A 17,106-nucleotide genomic window follows, 5' to 3' on the forward strand; every position below is an offset into this window, starting at 1 on the left:
TGTTTGAATCCCACCGATGCCAAATTTGCTTTTGATCCTTCAGGGATCAATAAAATAAAATACCACCCAAATACTGAGATCAATATGAATGACTGCACCCTTCCCACAAGGTTTGTGGCTTTGTACCCACATTAGAGAAATCAATATACTTGCGAGTAAATGAATAAACATAGGAATGACTATAACTCATGAAAGATAAACCTGCATGAGTCATATGGCGTAAGTAGTAGGTGGTACATTGTGTTCTTGAGCAAAACACTTCATCACGTGCTGCACTGCAATCACTTCAACATCTGATGTCTGGCATACAATGCACCTGTGCAGGCAATGTTGATTTGATTGAGAGAGAGTGAGGTTATGTGCAGTACAAACATTTGATCACTATATACAAATCATCTGTGCAGGTTGTTTAGCAAGAAATTGCAGACCCATCTTTCTCAGCCTTAAGAGATTACCATTAATAATCTTTTCTACTAACGGCACAAGGCCTGAAATTTTGAGGAAGGGGACTAGTCGATTACATCAACCCCATTGTTTCACTGGTACCTAATTTATTGAACCTGAAAAGATGAAAGACAAAGTTGGTCTCAACAGAAATTGAACTCAGAACATAAAGACAGACAAAAATACCAATAAGCATTTTGCCAGGTGTGCTAATGATTCCGTCAGCTCCACCACCTTCAAGATTACCATTAATGATAGCAAAAAAGTGTAACTAGATATTGATTTTTGTTACTGGCCAAATCCAATCAGATGAACCCATGATCAAAAGCATTCTAACCATCACAAGAACATCTTGTTTTGTTTTTTTTATCACAGTATATAACATTTTAATATAGCATACTTTCAGATTTTCAAAATGAACAAGCACTTTAATTATTTCTTTTTTTTAATTATGAATCATGAATAAAGGACAAAAATTTTGATTTTCAATTCTGTATTCATGCATTTATAAGGTCTTTACTCACTCCATCAGCTTTTACATCTAACTGCTACATCATCCAGCTACTTGTTTCATAACTAAATTAAACTGTTCTAATACTTCTTTTACCATTCCTGGGATCTGATCTATGTGTGATTCAAACTAAAAATTGATTGATTATGAACCAATTTCACTCTTAGCACCAAAAGAAACATCCTATAATTAATTAGAGGGAAGAAAGTAAAAGAAAAACAGAAAGAAATACCATTCAAGATTATTCAAAATTCAAAGGAAATTTAAAGAATATTCTTTGTGTTTTGAACTGAACAGTTAGTGTGAGCGATCTTTATGATGATACTTAAGGCAAGTGTCTAAGGAAATTCAACTGACACATATTTAGTTTTTAAATCAACTTAAAACAAGCTACACATAAAGGCAGTTGGGGTATTTGAAAATTACTTGTTCTAAAACGTGTATGTGTTTGTGTGTGTGTGTGTACGCGCGTGTGTGCGTGCATGCGTGTGTGTGTGTAGGATTTGAAAAGAAAAAAGTCACAAACAAGAAACGAAAATATCAATGACAAGACACAAAAATATTGAGGAAATGAGAAGGGCTGAAAAGAATCCTTAATTAAATCCTCAAAGATAAAAAACAAAGAATAGTTTAATGAAATGTTCATTGAAAATTGAACTAAAACTGTCAAGAAGCACTATTTTGTTTGCTGTGTTTTTTCCCTACTTTTCTTTCAGCAACATGTTTCGATATAAATGTCACTAACTGATTGTAACAGGTGTTATGCAAAAAGGAAAATAAAACAAGCATTGTTCCCTATTTCAACCTACGAAAAACATTATATTGTAAAACTACACTAAAACTATTATAAGTCATATAAAAGTACTGATCATACAATATGTTACATATATGTTTTAGAATCAGTAGTGAAACTAATCACCGTATGTAAAATATATTACAACAGTTCACTTATAAGTCTAAAGAGCTAAAACTATTTGGCAACCATATAAGGACTATCATTGGCTGCAGCAAAAAGTATTTTGAGGGATATATTCTACTCTCATATTATCAGAAAGCCCATTTATGTTCAATGGCTGACTTGGTGCATTGTCTAAAATGAGCAATGCTTTGTTGGAAGTATTATGTGTAGCATCGTACCTTTCTACAGCAGGTGATAAAATGTTTACAAACTACTTTTTGAAACAGCTCATACTTTCTTATTTAAATGCCAAATTAGAGGCAGTAAACATTGCATAACTCTTGAAAGTGATGCACAAATAAGGGCCTTAATTTCATATCACCAGCAGCATTTCCTCCTAAAAGAAGCATTTCAAGGCTTGAAATCCTATTATTGATTTTTCTTCTCAAGAAATAAATGTACTTGCAAGTATGAGTTTCTAGAAAAGTGCAGTTTCATCAACATTGTAACTCCTTTGAGCAATAATTTTGTTTTTTCTTTTCAGCTGCTCAGGATAATTAGTAGCAGCCTTTGTACCAGCACTGGCAGCTCAACCAGTTAGTTTTAAAATTCAAGCACATCTTAAATCTTTCAAATCAGCCTTTACTAGCTAGAAAAGGTCTTTCTGTTAAAAGTTTCACATTCCTTTCTCTGGAACCATTGAACAAACTTTTGGCTTTTTTTAATTACAATCCTGTTTATTGGCACAATAAGTTGAGTCAGATCTTTGATCCATTCACCTCAGAGCTATCCCATTTTAAGTGTCATATTAAATCTATGGGAAAATAAGGTCCAAACAGTCAATGGAGTAACTTCTTGAGTACTTGACTTAATTTTCTCCCTACTGTCACATAATGTTCCCAAAATGGACACTGCAAGTTTTAATACTTTTGCAATGTAAGTGGGGTTTTTTTTCTCCTGCATCAAGCCTTTTTAAAACAACAAGTTTGATATTCACAGTAATCTTTTTTATAGTTCCTTTTACACTATAAACTTCATTTCCGCTTGAGGGTTTCTTTCTAGATGCCTTGAACTGTAAGTAGATCTGGATATTGATGTTTGAACAATTTACGTGGAGAATAATTTTACAGTAAATTTATCTGTAACTTATTTGTAGCAAGATTTTGTTAAACAGAATGAAATCTGTACTAAACTGAACTAAGCTTACATAAGTTTAGTTCAATCATTAGATTGTAGTCATACCATACCAAAGAATTTTGCTCGGTTGACCTCTATACTTAAGTCAGTCTAGTACACATTTTCTATTCATACAGAGTTTTTATTTTTCAAAAGTTTTACCTTTCTGAAGTAAAAGGATAGAACTCAACTACATGTCTATGTCTGTGCCTATCAAGTAAGCACCTACATGGTTGGCCAACTTGCGAGAAATCGCAGTCAAGTCTCTCTCAAGCCATACACCACCATCTTAGACAAAAAAGACACACTGGATAATGTGTTACTGATATACTGTATCTTGAAATAAGATAGAATTATCAACTGTAAGATCTTTAACTACTGGTTTGTCTGTACAGTCAGGGCTGATCTAGAGCTAAACAGCACAGTGGCCATCGTAGGAGGAAATTAGCCATTATAAATTGAATAAATTGCTTTCAAGAAAGAACATTACTTTAGAACTTAAGAAATTTTCTTGTCACAAAGAAATCACTTTAAAACGAGGAGGCATGAAATGAACTTTATGATAATTATTTTTATTGGCAAATTTTCAGTCTATTGTAGTATCTAACTTATTTTTATGTCAGAGGATTTTATTAATGTATGTGTGAATCTGAAGCAAAGAATTGTTCTTTCTCAACCATGAATAACATGAAATATAAAGAACAGTGTCAAATATAGAATGTATGTGTGTATGCATGTGCACGCTTGTGTAACTTACTGTCAAAAGTAAATATATTCAAGATATAAAAAAAAACATATACACATAGATTTTCACACAAATATGTATTTATATACATCTACTACAGTATATACATGTGTTTGTGTGTGAATGTTAGTGTATGGCGATAACTTTTCCTAAACTATTGTGCATTTATTTTTACATTATTTGTTTAACTCTGTGTGTGTGTGTGTGTGTGTGTGTGTGTGTGTGTATGTGTGTGTGAGCATGTGTGTGTGCACAGGTAATTATAATGTATCTATAATCAAATTAACACTATAAACATCTAAAAATATCAACCATTACAATTTAAATTGGATTTTTCAAAGGATATAATTTTACAAATTTTCTTGTCCACAGTAAATTATTTTAAACTGTGTACATGCACACACACACTTATTTAAATATAACCAAGAGCTATTCAGCTTTAAGCATCATATTAGATCTATGAAAGAATTAGGTCTGAGCAGTTAACTGAGTAACTTTTTGAGCACTTGACTTAATTTACACTCTATATTGTTCCAACTGTTGACATTGGGAAAACATTAGTTTTCATAATATGACTGATTTTTCTCTCCAACACCAAGCCTTTTCAAAACACCAAATTTTATACCCTGTGTAATCCTTTTTAAACTACAAACTCCAGTTCCAATTGATGGCTTCTTCCCAGACACCTTGAATTGTAAGTAAATCCAATAACATAGCAATCGACGCTTATCCACAGTAAAAAAAAATATATAGTGCCGAGAATAAAAAACTTATTTTATTCTTATGGATATAAGAATGGAAATTAGGAGGAAATTAGCCCATTACAAATTGAGTGAGGTGAGGGGAAGTATTACATGAATAAAGTTAGTTGTAAGGTTACCAAATTCATGGGCACTTCACCCCTTGCACCTCAGACTTGAACCATAAGAAATCCAAGCTCTACTCTCTCTCTCTCTCTCTCTCTCTCACACACACACACACACACACATAGACGCACACACACATACACACACACACACACACATACACGCACGCACACACACACACACACACTGTTGTTTGATATAGAACATATGTAGCTACAGGCATTGCTATAATGCTGACAACATAATTGTTGATTCCAGTTAGTCATTCAAAAGTGAGTGAGTTGATAGCAGCAACAGTGTTAGTTGTTTTCAGTGTTGCTGATGGTGATAGTGGTCATATAACTCTTGCTAACAGTATTATTGTTCCTATTTAGTCTCAAGACATTTCATTCAACTTTTAAAGTACACTAGGACACCATAAAATCTCAAGAAATTTCTCATTTTAGATGGAGTTTCTTATCTTGTTTGTAATGTTGTTGTCTTTGGTCATAAAGAATTGATGAGTTAGTAATAGCAGTGATTGTATAGGCATTGCTGTTGATGATAGTAGGGGTGATGAGGATATATATATATATATATATATATATATATATATCTTTATAGGTATGTTGGTGCAAACATGAAAAATAGAACTCAAAATATGAGTGTATCTATATTTTTATTAATATTTAGCAGAAGTAATGAAGTGACTCAAGGTCCAAGTTTCATGTGTTGGCTAAATATTAAATATACATATATATATATATATATATATATATATATATATATATATATATATATATATATATATATATATATATATATATATATATACATATATATATATATCGACCCCAGGACTTATTCTTTGTAAGCCTAGTACTTATTCTATTGGTCTCTTTTGCCAAACTGCTAGGTTACAGGGACGTAAACACACCAACATCGGTTATCAAGCGATGGTGGGGGGACAAACACAGACACACAAACATATACACACACATACATACGTATATATATATATATATATATACATACATACGACGGGCTTCTTTCAGTTTCTGTCTACCAAATCCACTCACAAGGCTTTGGTCAGCCCGAGGCTATAGTAGAAGACACTTGCCCAAGGTGTCACACAGTGAGACTGAACCCAGAACCATGTGGTTCGTTAACAAGCTACTTATATATATATATCTTTTATCTTTTACTTGTTTCAGATATTATACTGCAGTCATGCAGCAGAACTGCCTTGAAGAATTTTAGTCAAATGAATTGACACCAGTACTAATTATTTTTTTGTAAAGCCTGGTAGTTATTTTATTAGTCTCTTTTGCTGAACCACTAAGTTACAGTGATGTAAACACACCAATACCAATTATCAAGCGGTGGTGGTAGATTAACCACATGCACAAAAACACACATATATGATGGACTTCTTTCAGTTGGCATCTACCAAATCCACTCACAAGGCTTTGGTCAGCCCAAGGCTATAGTAAAAGACACTTGTCCAAGATGCCATGCATTGGGACTGAACCCAAAGCAGTGTGGTTGAGGAGCAAGCTTCTTACTACACAGCCACACCTGCATATATATATATATATATATATATATATATATATATATATATATACACACACACATACACACACTCACACACACACACACACACACAAACAAACAAACACACTCACACAAACACACATAATATAGTTATAGTTTTTCAAATTGCCAACTGTAATTTGATCTTAGCCAAAATGCCCAGAAGAGGCCTTTTGGCTAAGAAGAAAGTGTAAGTTTTTTAAAATAGTAAAATTTCCCCATCTTTACATAAGTGTATAATTACAGACTGTACCTGAAAATAAATGGGCATATTTTACAATTTCTGTAAGTACAAAATCCCACAACTTGAGGTGATCATAATACAAGGGATGCCTGTATGTGTGGGTGTACGTGTGTATTTGTGTGTGTGTGTATAAAGAGAGACAGAAGGAGACAGAGATAGAGAGATAGACAGACAGCCAGATGGATAAGATATATATACATATAGAGAGAGACAGAGAGATGAGAGGTATATACATTATACATATATACATATAGAAATATATATACATTATATATATATATATATCATCATCATCATTTAACATCCATTGTCCATGCTGGCATGGGTGGACAATATATATATATATTCTATAAGGCATGGCTGTGTGGTATGAAGCTTGCTTCCCAACCACATGGTTCTGGGTTCAGACCCACTGCATGACACCTTGGGCAAGTGTCTTCTATTATAGCTTCAGGCCAACCAAAGCCTTGTGAGTGGATTTAGTAGATGGAAACTGAAAGAAGCCCATCGTGTGTATATATGTGTGTGTGTGTGTGTGTGTGTGTGTGTTTGTGTCTGTCCCCCCACCATCACTTGACAAGCAATGTTGGTGTGTTTACATCCCTGTAACTTAGTGGTTCAGCAAAAGAGACTGATAGAATAAGTATTAGGATTACAAAGAATAAGCCCGGGGATCAATTTGTTCAATTTAATACAGTGCTCCAGCAAGGCTGCAGTCAAATGACTGGAACAAGTAAAAGAATATACATATATTATAAACATATATGTGTATATATGTTTGTGCATGTGTATGTGTGTGTGTGTGTGTAGTTATGAGAAAGTGCCTATATGTGTATTTGTGAATATATGCACCTGCATGCATGCATTTGTATGGTTATGTCTGCCTGCGTTATATCAACCAACATGCAACATAAAATTTTAAGTATCATTTGAAGACATTACAAACACACTGCAGTAGACATTGCGTTTCTTCTAGTTGAATGGGCTTTTTGCTCATATAATTTTATCAACATGTTAGTCAGTTTTATATATATTTGTAGAACATAACTACAGCGTCATCTGTTTAATTTAGAAGACCTTCCAAGTACTGAATATGATTTTTATCATGCTGCTATTTTCTCAATGTATGGTTTATCATTACATTTTGTGTCATTTCTATCTTTCTCTCTCATCTTTAATGTACATGCATATGCACTTGTCTATCTAAAAATGAGTCCATGTAATATATACATTTCCTCATAGTCAAAGAATTCATATGTATACGCACATATATATACATTTTGTGTGTGTGTATGTCTGTGTGTGTGTGTGCATTATACATTTATATACATAAATATATAATAGATATATACATTACATATATATAATACTATTAGGGACAAAGTCCAAAATTACAGGTAAAAACTCAATTAAAATCAATTTATAAAAAATTAAAATTAAATTGAGCTGTACAGAGTAAAATATAGATAAATATATAGTTTTAGGGAAAAGAACCTTGGTTCTTTTCCCTAAAACTATACATTACATATATATATATATGTATATTCACACACGTGCACACACGCGCACACACACACACACACACATATATATATATATATATATATATATATATATATATATCAATTATATATTTATTACTTTATTGCCCACAGGGGGCTAAATATAGAGGGGACAAAGAAGGACAGACAAAGGGATTAAGTCGATTACATCAACTCCAGTGCATAACTGGTACTTACTTAATCGACCCCGAAAGGATGAAAGGCAAAGTCGACCTCGGAAGAATTTGAACTCAGAATACCGCTAAGCATTTCACCCAGCGTGCTAACAATTCTGCCAGCTCACCACCCTACATAAATTATATATTACATATAAATTATTTTATAGCAGTGAATCAGCAGAATTTGGAAAGCATTGCACAAAATTTGAGGGGTATTTTGTTATGTTCCTTTGGCTCATGTTCAAAACCACACGAGGGGCAACTTTGCCTTCCGTCCTTCTGGAATAGTGAAAATATAATACCATTCAAATAATAGAGTCAATCTGAAGCCTTGTAAAGATATTTGACTTCAATATAGTTATAATACAGTAGCATTCATATAGAGTATATGCTGTATTATAAAATATATCTATAAATTCTTACTCAATATTGAGATAATATATAAGAGAATACATGTGTGTGTATATAAATATATATATATATATTAAAAAACTTATTGTTAACAAAAGTTGGGATGCTGGGTGTTCAGTTACTCAATAAATGAGAAATGTACTAAATACTACTACAAAATTTACATGTAGGACAGACACAGAAGGACCTTCATCAGTTATTGACCCAAAATACTAATACTCAGTTTCAAGCCTTTAACGATAAGACTGGGAACGTCGTTATATCAGTGGCACCAGCAATATTTGTGTGTGTGTGTGTGTGTATACACATATATATATATACACACATATATACATATAAATACACACATACATAGACACACATACATGTGTGTGTGTGTGTGTGTATATATCTATATTTATATATCTCAATATATATATATATATATATATATACATATATATATACATATACCTACACATAGATATACATATATATATATATATATATATATATATATATATATATATATATATATATATATATATATACATATATATATACATATATATAAATATATATACATACATACATATATATATATATATATATACACATATATATATGTATATACATATATATACATACATCTATATTAATCTTTTCATTTATTCTTTTACTTGTTTCAGTCATTTGACTGCAGCCATGCTGGAGCACAGTCTTCAGTTGAACAAATCGACCCCAGGATTTATTCTTCGTAAGCCTAGTACTTATTCTATCAGTCTCTTTTGCCAAACCACTAAGTTACAGGTCGTAAACACACCAGCATCGGTTGTTAAGTGATGGTGAGGACAAACACAGACACACAGACATATACATATATATACATGTACAATGGGCTTCTTTCAGTGTCCATCTACCAAATCTACTCATAAGGCGTTGGTTGGCCCGAGCTTATAGTAGAAGATACTTGCCCAAGGTACCACGCAGTGGGACTGAACCTGGAACCATGTGGTTCAGAAGCAAGCTTCTTACGACACAGCCACACCTGCACCTTACATACATACATATATATATATATGTATATATACACACATACAAATACATATATACATACATACACATATATGTGTGTGTGTGTGTGTGTGTGTGTGTGTGTGTGTGTGTGTGTGTGTGCATACGCGCACGCTCACATGTAATGTATGCCAAAAACATACTTTGCTATAGAATATATCCATAAATTCAGCCACCATTCAATATTCAATATTTTTGTGGGCCTAAGAAAACACACACACACACACACTACTCATACATTTACACATGCATACATATTTATACATTTGTCCATGCATACACACAAATTTTTAACATATTTTTAACGTAATTCCTAATTTCATTATTCTTTTGTTTTTTTTTTATTGGAAAATGGATGTTAAATGATGACGATGATGATAATGATGACGATTACTATTACTATTAGTATCATTACTATTAGCACACGGCCACATGCAGAGACAAAGACTGAGATAAACAGACATATGAAGACATTAAAGTACAATGCACAGTTAATGTCAATGTTAACACTTGATTTAGTTGTAGCGCACTCAATATATCTTGATTAGATATACAGCCTTAGCTCAGTTGAGTTTAGAATGGTCAACATTAACAAGATAGAATATTATGAATACATTATACTACCCTTTATAAGGCCAATAGAATCCCATCATTCTATATTCTAACAGGTGAATGTATCTGTCTATCCTGTACACACTGTGTCAGGTACATAAAGAAAATTAAGTCCATGGGGAGGGGGTTTCTTTCCTTCCTTTTTTAAGGAAATGTGGTATTTTAGAAATAAACTGCTACATAGTTCATTGTTTTGTTGTTTGTTTTTCACTGTTTTTTTAACTAAAGTACAGTGACTTTAGTAGACTTGGGTCAATTAGTAATACAAACAAACTTTTCAAAAACATTTGAAATATGAAAAGGAATGTTTATGGACTTGGGAGTTCCAATATTTAAAAAACATTGCAAACTGGAATACACTACTTTAGTTCTTGTTAATGTTTCTCAGATGATGAGTTAATGTAATAATATAAATTTTTTCTGGCACTATTAACTTTATCTGCCATGTTTGCATGTATTTACACTTTATCTAAACTAGTACAATCTCTGATAATTCTTCAGGTGGTTTCTTCTTAAATATATGTAGTGTAGCAAAATATTCAAGAACATTGGAAACCCTGCTTCAGAAATAAAACTACAAACTCATTATAGGTCAATGTATATAATAAGGCACCAGACGAGGATTGAATATTAGCTCAATGAAAACAGTATAAAATACAAAAACCTGAAAGATGAGGTTGATAACCTAGGAAATTGATCTGCTCTGCTGTTTTAATACATCAACTCTTTTCAAATAGTCATTTCTACTTACAACCAAAAGTATTCTGCATTTCACACCAAGATTTGCAAAGTTGTCTGAACTGAAAATTAACCAAAATAGAAATTATTCAAAACTTACCTGAAACTGAAACTTCTAATGTTCCATTGCGAGAGACATCAGAGTTAAGTCTTGAATCCAAGGTAATTTCTCCAGTTGAAGAATTTAGATCTAAAAGATTTCCTTCATTACCTGACACAAATGTATAGGTCAAAGTGTCACGGTTAATTTCATCTGGATCATATGCAGGAATTCTCCCGATAATACCAGTTGGAAAATAATTCAAAAGGTTGTTGATGATGATAGTGAAATCTTGTAGCTGGGGTTTGTTATCATTAATATCCGTAACAGCAATAATAATAGTAGTATCAGAAAAAAGAGGTTCAGAGATGGCACGAAGGCGCAGCTTATAAAACTTTTTGCTTGATTCATAATCAAGATCAACTTTAGATAAAATTATAGCAGCTGATCCAGGGCGTCCACTTAGCTCAAAATCATCACGATCGTACTCATTCATAAGCACGTACTGAATCTCTGCATTTTCTCCAACATCAGGATCATGGGCCATAAGTTTTGCAACAGTTGACCCTATAGGGCTATTTTCAGCAATTTCCACTCGGATTTCAGCGGCTTCAAATAGTGGTTTATTATCATTAACATCTCCTACATCAATATCTATTACAACTGATGAGGAAGTTGGATTAGCTCCTCTATCAACAGCATAGGCAACTAGCTCATACTTGGACACACGTTCTCGATCAAGTTTCTTGTTAGTTCGAATTGCACCCTGGGTAGTATCAATGAGAAAATCACCATTGCCATCATTGCCGTTTTCAAATGTATAGTAAATTTGACCATTACGCCCAGCATCTCTGTCTCTGGCTGAAATTTCAAGTACTCGTGTTCCAGTTCCAGCACTTTCCAAAACATAACCTGAGTAGCGTATTTCTTGAAATTCTGGTTTGTTGTCATTTACATCCTCAATAGTAATAACCAAATCTGTGGTGTCCATTTTAGATGGCTTTCCTTGATCACTGGCTGTAACACTGACTGTATAACCAGCCTGCTTCTCTCGGTCAAGCTTTTTGTGAGTGTAGACATCCCCAGTATTTGCAATAACTGCAAAAACATCAGTAGGATCGATGCTGTAAGTTATTCGTGCATTTTCTCCTACATCTTGATCAAGTGCAAAAACATTAAAGATAGTTTTTCCAACAGGTACATCTTCTGAAACACTTATACGATAAGGTGTGTTCTGAAATTTCGGTTGGAATCTGTTTGTATCAATAATCTGAATAAACACTTCAGCAACATCTTTATTTCCAAGAAGGTCTGATGCTGTAACTGTCAAAGTATACCGACTGTGTTCACGATAGTTAAGAGTTTTGGCCACCAAAATGGTTCCATCAGTTGAAATTATACGGAAGGCATCATCAATGTTGCCCTTTGTAATGCGGTAGTTTAGTTCAGCATTTGGTCCTTCATCTTTGTCAGTGGCTGTAACAACCACAACTTGATGTCCATGTTTAGCTTCTTCAGATACACTGACATTGTAAACTTTAGGGTTAAAAATCGGGGCATTATCATTAACATCTCGAATGATAAGTTCTACTTTTGTAACAGCTGATCGGGGTGGTTTTCCAGAATCTTTAGCTTCAACACTAAATGTATATGATGTAGAATTCTCTCTATCCAATACTGCAGTAGTTCGAATCCATCCACTTTTAGGATTTATAGTCAAAGGTAAGTAGGCTGGTCCTTTCACAATTCTGTAAACTAATTCAGCATTCAAACCAGAATCCCGATCAAATGCTTGAATTTGTCGAATACTGGTATTTGCAGGAATATTTTCGGTAACAGGTTCTAAGTAATTATTAAAAAATTCAGGATCATTGTCATTAATATCTGTAACACGAATATTTACTGTTGTACTGTTTGTTTTGGGTGGAGATCCACCATCTTGAGCACGGATCTTGAGAGAGTATTGTTTAGTATCTTCAAAGTCTAATGGTTTTTGCAGAATAAGTTCTCCAGTAGCATGGTTAATACGAAAAACATTCCGACTGTTACCACCTGAAATAGTGTATGATATTTCTGCATTTTTGCCTTTGTCTTTATCTATAGCAGAAATATTTACGATTATGGGGTTGGAGCTAACATCAATATCTTCAGGAATTTCTGTTGAATATGATCGTTGACTGAATTGAGGATAATTATCGTTGTCATCACTTATAGTGATTTCAACTGTTGCTGTTGAAGTTTTCCTTTCTGACACAGGAGCCTGATCAGTAGCTTGGATTATTAGTCGATAAAAACTAACTACTTCCCGATCAAGATACTTACGAGTAGTAATAATACCATTGTATGGACCAATAGCAAATGCATCATTAGGTTTCTCGGGGTTTAAAATTGAATACTTGATTTTTGCATTGTCTCCTATATCTCTGTCTGTAGCACGTACAGATAAAATGACAGAATCAATATCAATGCTTTCTGAAACACTTTCTACATAGACTTTTTTTTCAAAAACAGGAACATTATCATTGGCATCAGTTACTGTAATAATTAACGACACAGAACTACTTTGAGGTGGGACACCATTATCTGTTGCAATAACAGTGAAATAATGTTTAGGAATTAGTTCGCGGTCAAGTATTGTCACAGTGGTAACTTTGCCAGATGTAGGGTCGATCGCAAACATAGACTGGCTACGTTTATCCTGGGTAGCAATTAGGGTATAGGTTATTATTCCTGCGTCTTCTGTATCTGGGTCTGTTGCCGTAATGAACCCAACAATAACACCAGCGGATTCGTCTTCTTGAACACGTTTAGTATAATATACCTGAGAAAAACGTGGAGCACGATTCCGGGACGCTCGTCTGCGACGACGACTTCGCGTGTTTTCCTCTAAGGAGGGTTCTAAGAATTTATGTGTGTAGTGAAGAATTTTAAAAGAGGTCTTCTTTTCTTGTTCATCACAACCAAATTGTATATCACCATAAATAGTTAGAATACCGTCAAACGGACGCATTTCATTTCTAGCTCTAATGCAATATTTGCTACTCACAGTATAGTCTTTGCTGTTATGTACTATTACATTGCAAAGTTTATCGTGTATGGATTCGGGTAAAAATTTGAGCAAGCAAGCCAGAGGCTCTCCCTTTGAAATGATAGGATAACTATCTTTGTAACTATTAATTACAATTAATTGATAGTTCTGTAGCAAAACATTATGAGGCATACTTTTTCGCCTGTGGTTTTGATGACAATCAGGACCATAGGCATACACTGATAGCGGCATGACAGTGTGATTGGGCATCCGATGATTATGCAGGGTGTGTGTGTGCGCTGTTATATACAAATTCAAAGGACCAATTAGTTTAATAACATGGGAAAATGTTGACCAATTAAAGGGGCTTTTGATGTATAAATGACCAGTGCTAGAGTCCAATGAAAAATAGTCGAAGACTTCATAACTGTAGCGAGTTGGATCGATTTCATAGAACCAGTGAGGTCCGAGACTAGCGTTAAAGATTAGAAGTCCATTGGGATTAGGTATCCTGTAAGTTTTCGTTGGACTGGCAATGTTCATAGAACTGTCCGCGATGTTTTGGCAGATATTGAGTGTATAGGGCGAATCAGCAACAAACTCAGCAGTGACTAGTCCGCTGACAGCAAACATGGACATGACAACGACAAAAAACACACAAGCACGAAAATGCGACAGACACGCACAACTCATGACCATTGTTAATATTATGTAGTTAACATTGAATTTCTTATTTTCCATTCTCTCTTTCAAGCCTTTTCTTCTCCTTTCTAAGTCGTGTCAAGGACTGTTTGAGTATTTAATGTGTATTCCTTTTCAAAATAATGCCTAAAATCCTTTCCGATCATATAGAAAAGAAGGAGAGCGAGGAGACGAGAGAAAAAGAAAAAAACCGGTAGCCACTTACCGTTGTAAAGTAGGCATACTATCCAGGTAAAAAGTAAATAACAGAGGGGTAAAAAACTGATCACTAGTTTCTTCCTTCCCTGCGTAATCGATGTAATATTATCGATGATTCTGTAATAAAGAAATTGCTGTTAATCCATACTAGTCATCTTGGTTAGTTACTATCCAGTCACAATCAACAGAGGTGAACAGATTATTATATTGGAAGAAGACAAGAGGACACCATGAACAAATGTGTTGGGGAGTTTTATGTAAACGTTCACTAGGTAAGGAGTTTACATAAATGTGTAACGTTTGCTAGGTAAAATCTCATGGCTTCAAACAACACCCAGTCGACTGAAATATTATTGTTGTAGTAGTAGTAAATCCTGTGTAGTTGTTGATGAAGCTGTTGATTGCTGATTTAGTAGTAATAGTTTGTTGTTGTTTTTTAATGCTTCCACGTTATCTATATCATCGGAAGAATTGTTTTACGATGCGATCAGTTCGGCTTGCGCTGCGACTAATCTCTCACTCACGTTTCGCTTTCTCTCTCCCTCTCTTTCTCTTTCTCGCTCCCTCACCCTGTTTAGTTTTCTCTTTCTCGCTCCCTCACCCTGTTTAGTTTTCTCTTTCTCTTTAAGTTTATACTCCCTCTCATATTATCTCTATACATTTACACACACACACACAAACACTCTCTCTCTCTCTTTTCCACAATATGAAAGGTGTCTCGCACTACTCCCCATTTTCTTTCCATTTCAATGTTTTTCTGGTTAATCTCTAGTTTAGAACCCGGTCACAAAAATGAAAATAGTGTAATAGGTGTAAAATAATGTGTAGTAAACGATTATGAAAAAAAAAAATGCGCGCTGACGAACGGGGGTGGGTGGGGAGAAGACTCGGAAAATTCACATCGTGAATTTGTGAATTTTCCGAATCTTCTCCACACTCTCCCGTTCGTCGGCGCAATTTTTTTTCATATTCGTTTACAACACGTTATTTTTTTTTCATTTTTGTGACGAGGTCCTAAAGTAGAGATTAACCTTTTCATATAATATATATACGTACCCATATATCTATAAATATATATATATATATATATATATATATATATATATATATATATATATATATATATATATATATATATATATATATAATAATAATAATAATAATAATAATAATAATAATAATAATAATAATAATATTAGGGACAAAATCCAAAATTACAGGTAAAAACTCAATCAAAATCAATTTATGAAAAATTAAAATTAAATTGAGCTTTACAGATTAAAATATATATAAATATAAATATATAGTTTTAGGGAAAAGAACCAAGTTTCATGAATTCATCGATGAAAACCCACTATCACATATAGAAAAATTAATAATTAAAAGCACAATAAATGAGTATAATATAATACAAAGTAAATATCATAAGATAAAGATAATAGAATGACTACACGCGTTTCATAACTAATTTTCAAATAGAAAGGAAATTTAAATCGATTAAAATCAATTAAAATTATCGAAAATAAATTCTATTCAAAAATACAGCTAATCGTCAGGTCTTAAATGGAACAATAATTATAATAAATAAATATATATATCAACCAACAATAAGTACCAAATGAATTTATATAAAATAATTATTTTATAAAGATAGAAAAATTATTAAAAATATCAAAAATATCAAAATAATAAACATTCCATAATCATCCCTACATCCATTATAATATATGCTAACATGTATATTATATACAAAAACCAGCTTACATAAATTATTATCGTTTTAAATACAATTTGAATGAAGTTTAAGGTTAAAATAATAATAAAGATAATATTAGTACATATTTAACCGGTGTAATAGTTAAAGCTAGACTATTTAAAACTAAAAACGTTTATTTAATTATCATTAAAAATCAATTGAATAATAGAAAAATACAAAAATACTTATTTCTACAAACGTAGAAATAAAAATAAAAATAAAAATATGAATGAAAAAATTATGAATGAAAAAATTAAGAATGAAAAAAATTATTAAGAATAAAAGATTAAACTTTATATATACTAAGTTTTAATAAAAAAAACCTTTAACGATATTATAAACAATAAAGACTAATTATTAATCAAATATTATTAATCAAAAATAATCGA

General features: G+C 32.8%; 1 protein-coding gene across 6 annotated transcripts in view; it reads right to left on the minus strand.

The window, feature by feature from the left end:
• Positions 1-15,640, minus strand: part of LOC106877480 (protocadherin-like wing polarity protein stan) — a 309,480-nt gene extending 293,840 nt beyond the window's left edge. For all 6 annotated transcript variants that reach the window (XM_014926393.3, XM_089359659.1, XM_014926392.3 and 3 more), the window contains exon 1: positions 11,094-15,640. In XM_014926393.3, coding sequence (XP_014781879.1) covers positions 11,094-14,802 — 3,709 coding nt within the window. In that variant the 5' untranslated portion in view covers positions 14,803-15,640. The remainder of the gene's footprint in view (positions 1-11,093) is intronic.
• Between the last annotated feature and the right edge of the window lie 1,466 nt (positions 15,641-17,106).

The sequence above is a fragment of the Octopus bimaculoides genome, chromosome 11 (genome assembly GCF_046866305.1).
Source record: "Octopus bimaculoides isolate indiv1 chromosome 11, ASM4686630v1, whole genome shotgun sequence".
In the NCBI taxonomy this organism is placed as follows: domain Eukaryota; kingdom Metazoa; phylum Mollusca; class Cephalopoda; order Octopoda; family Octopodidae; genus Octopus; species Octopus bimaculoides.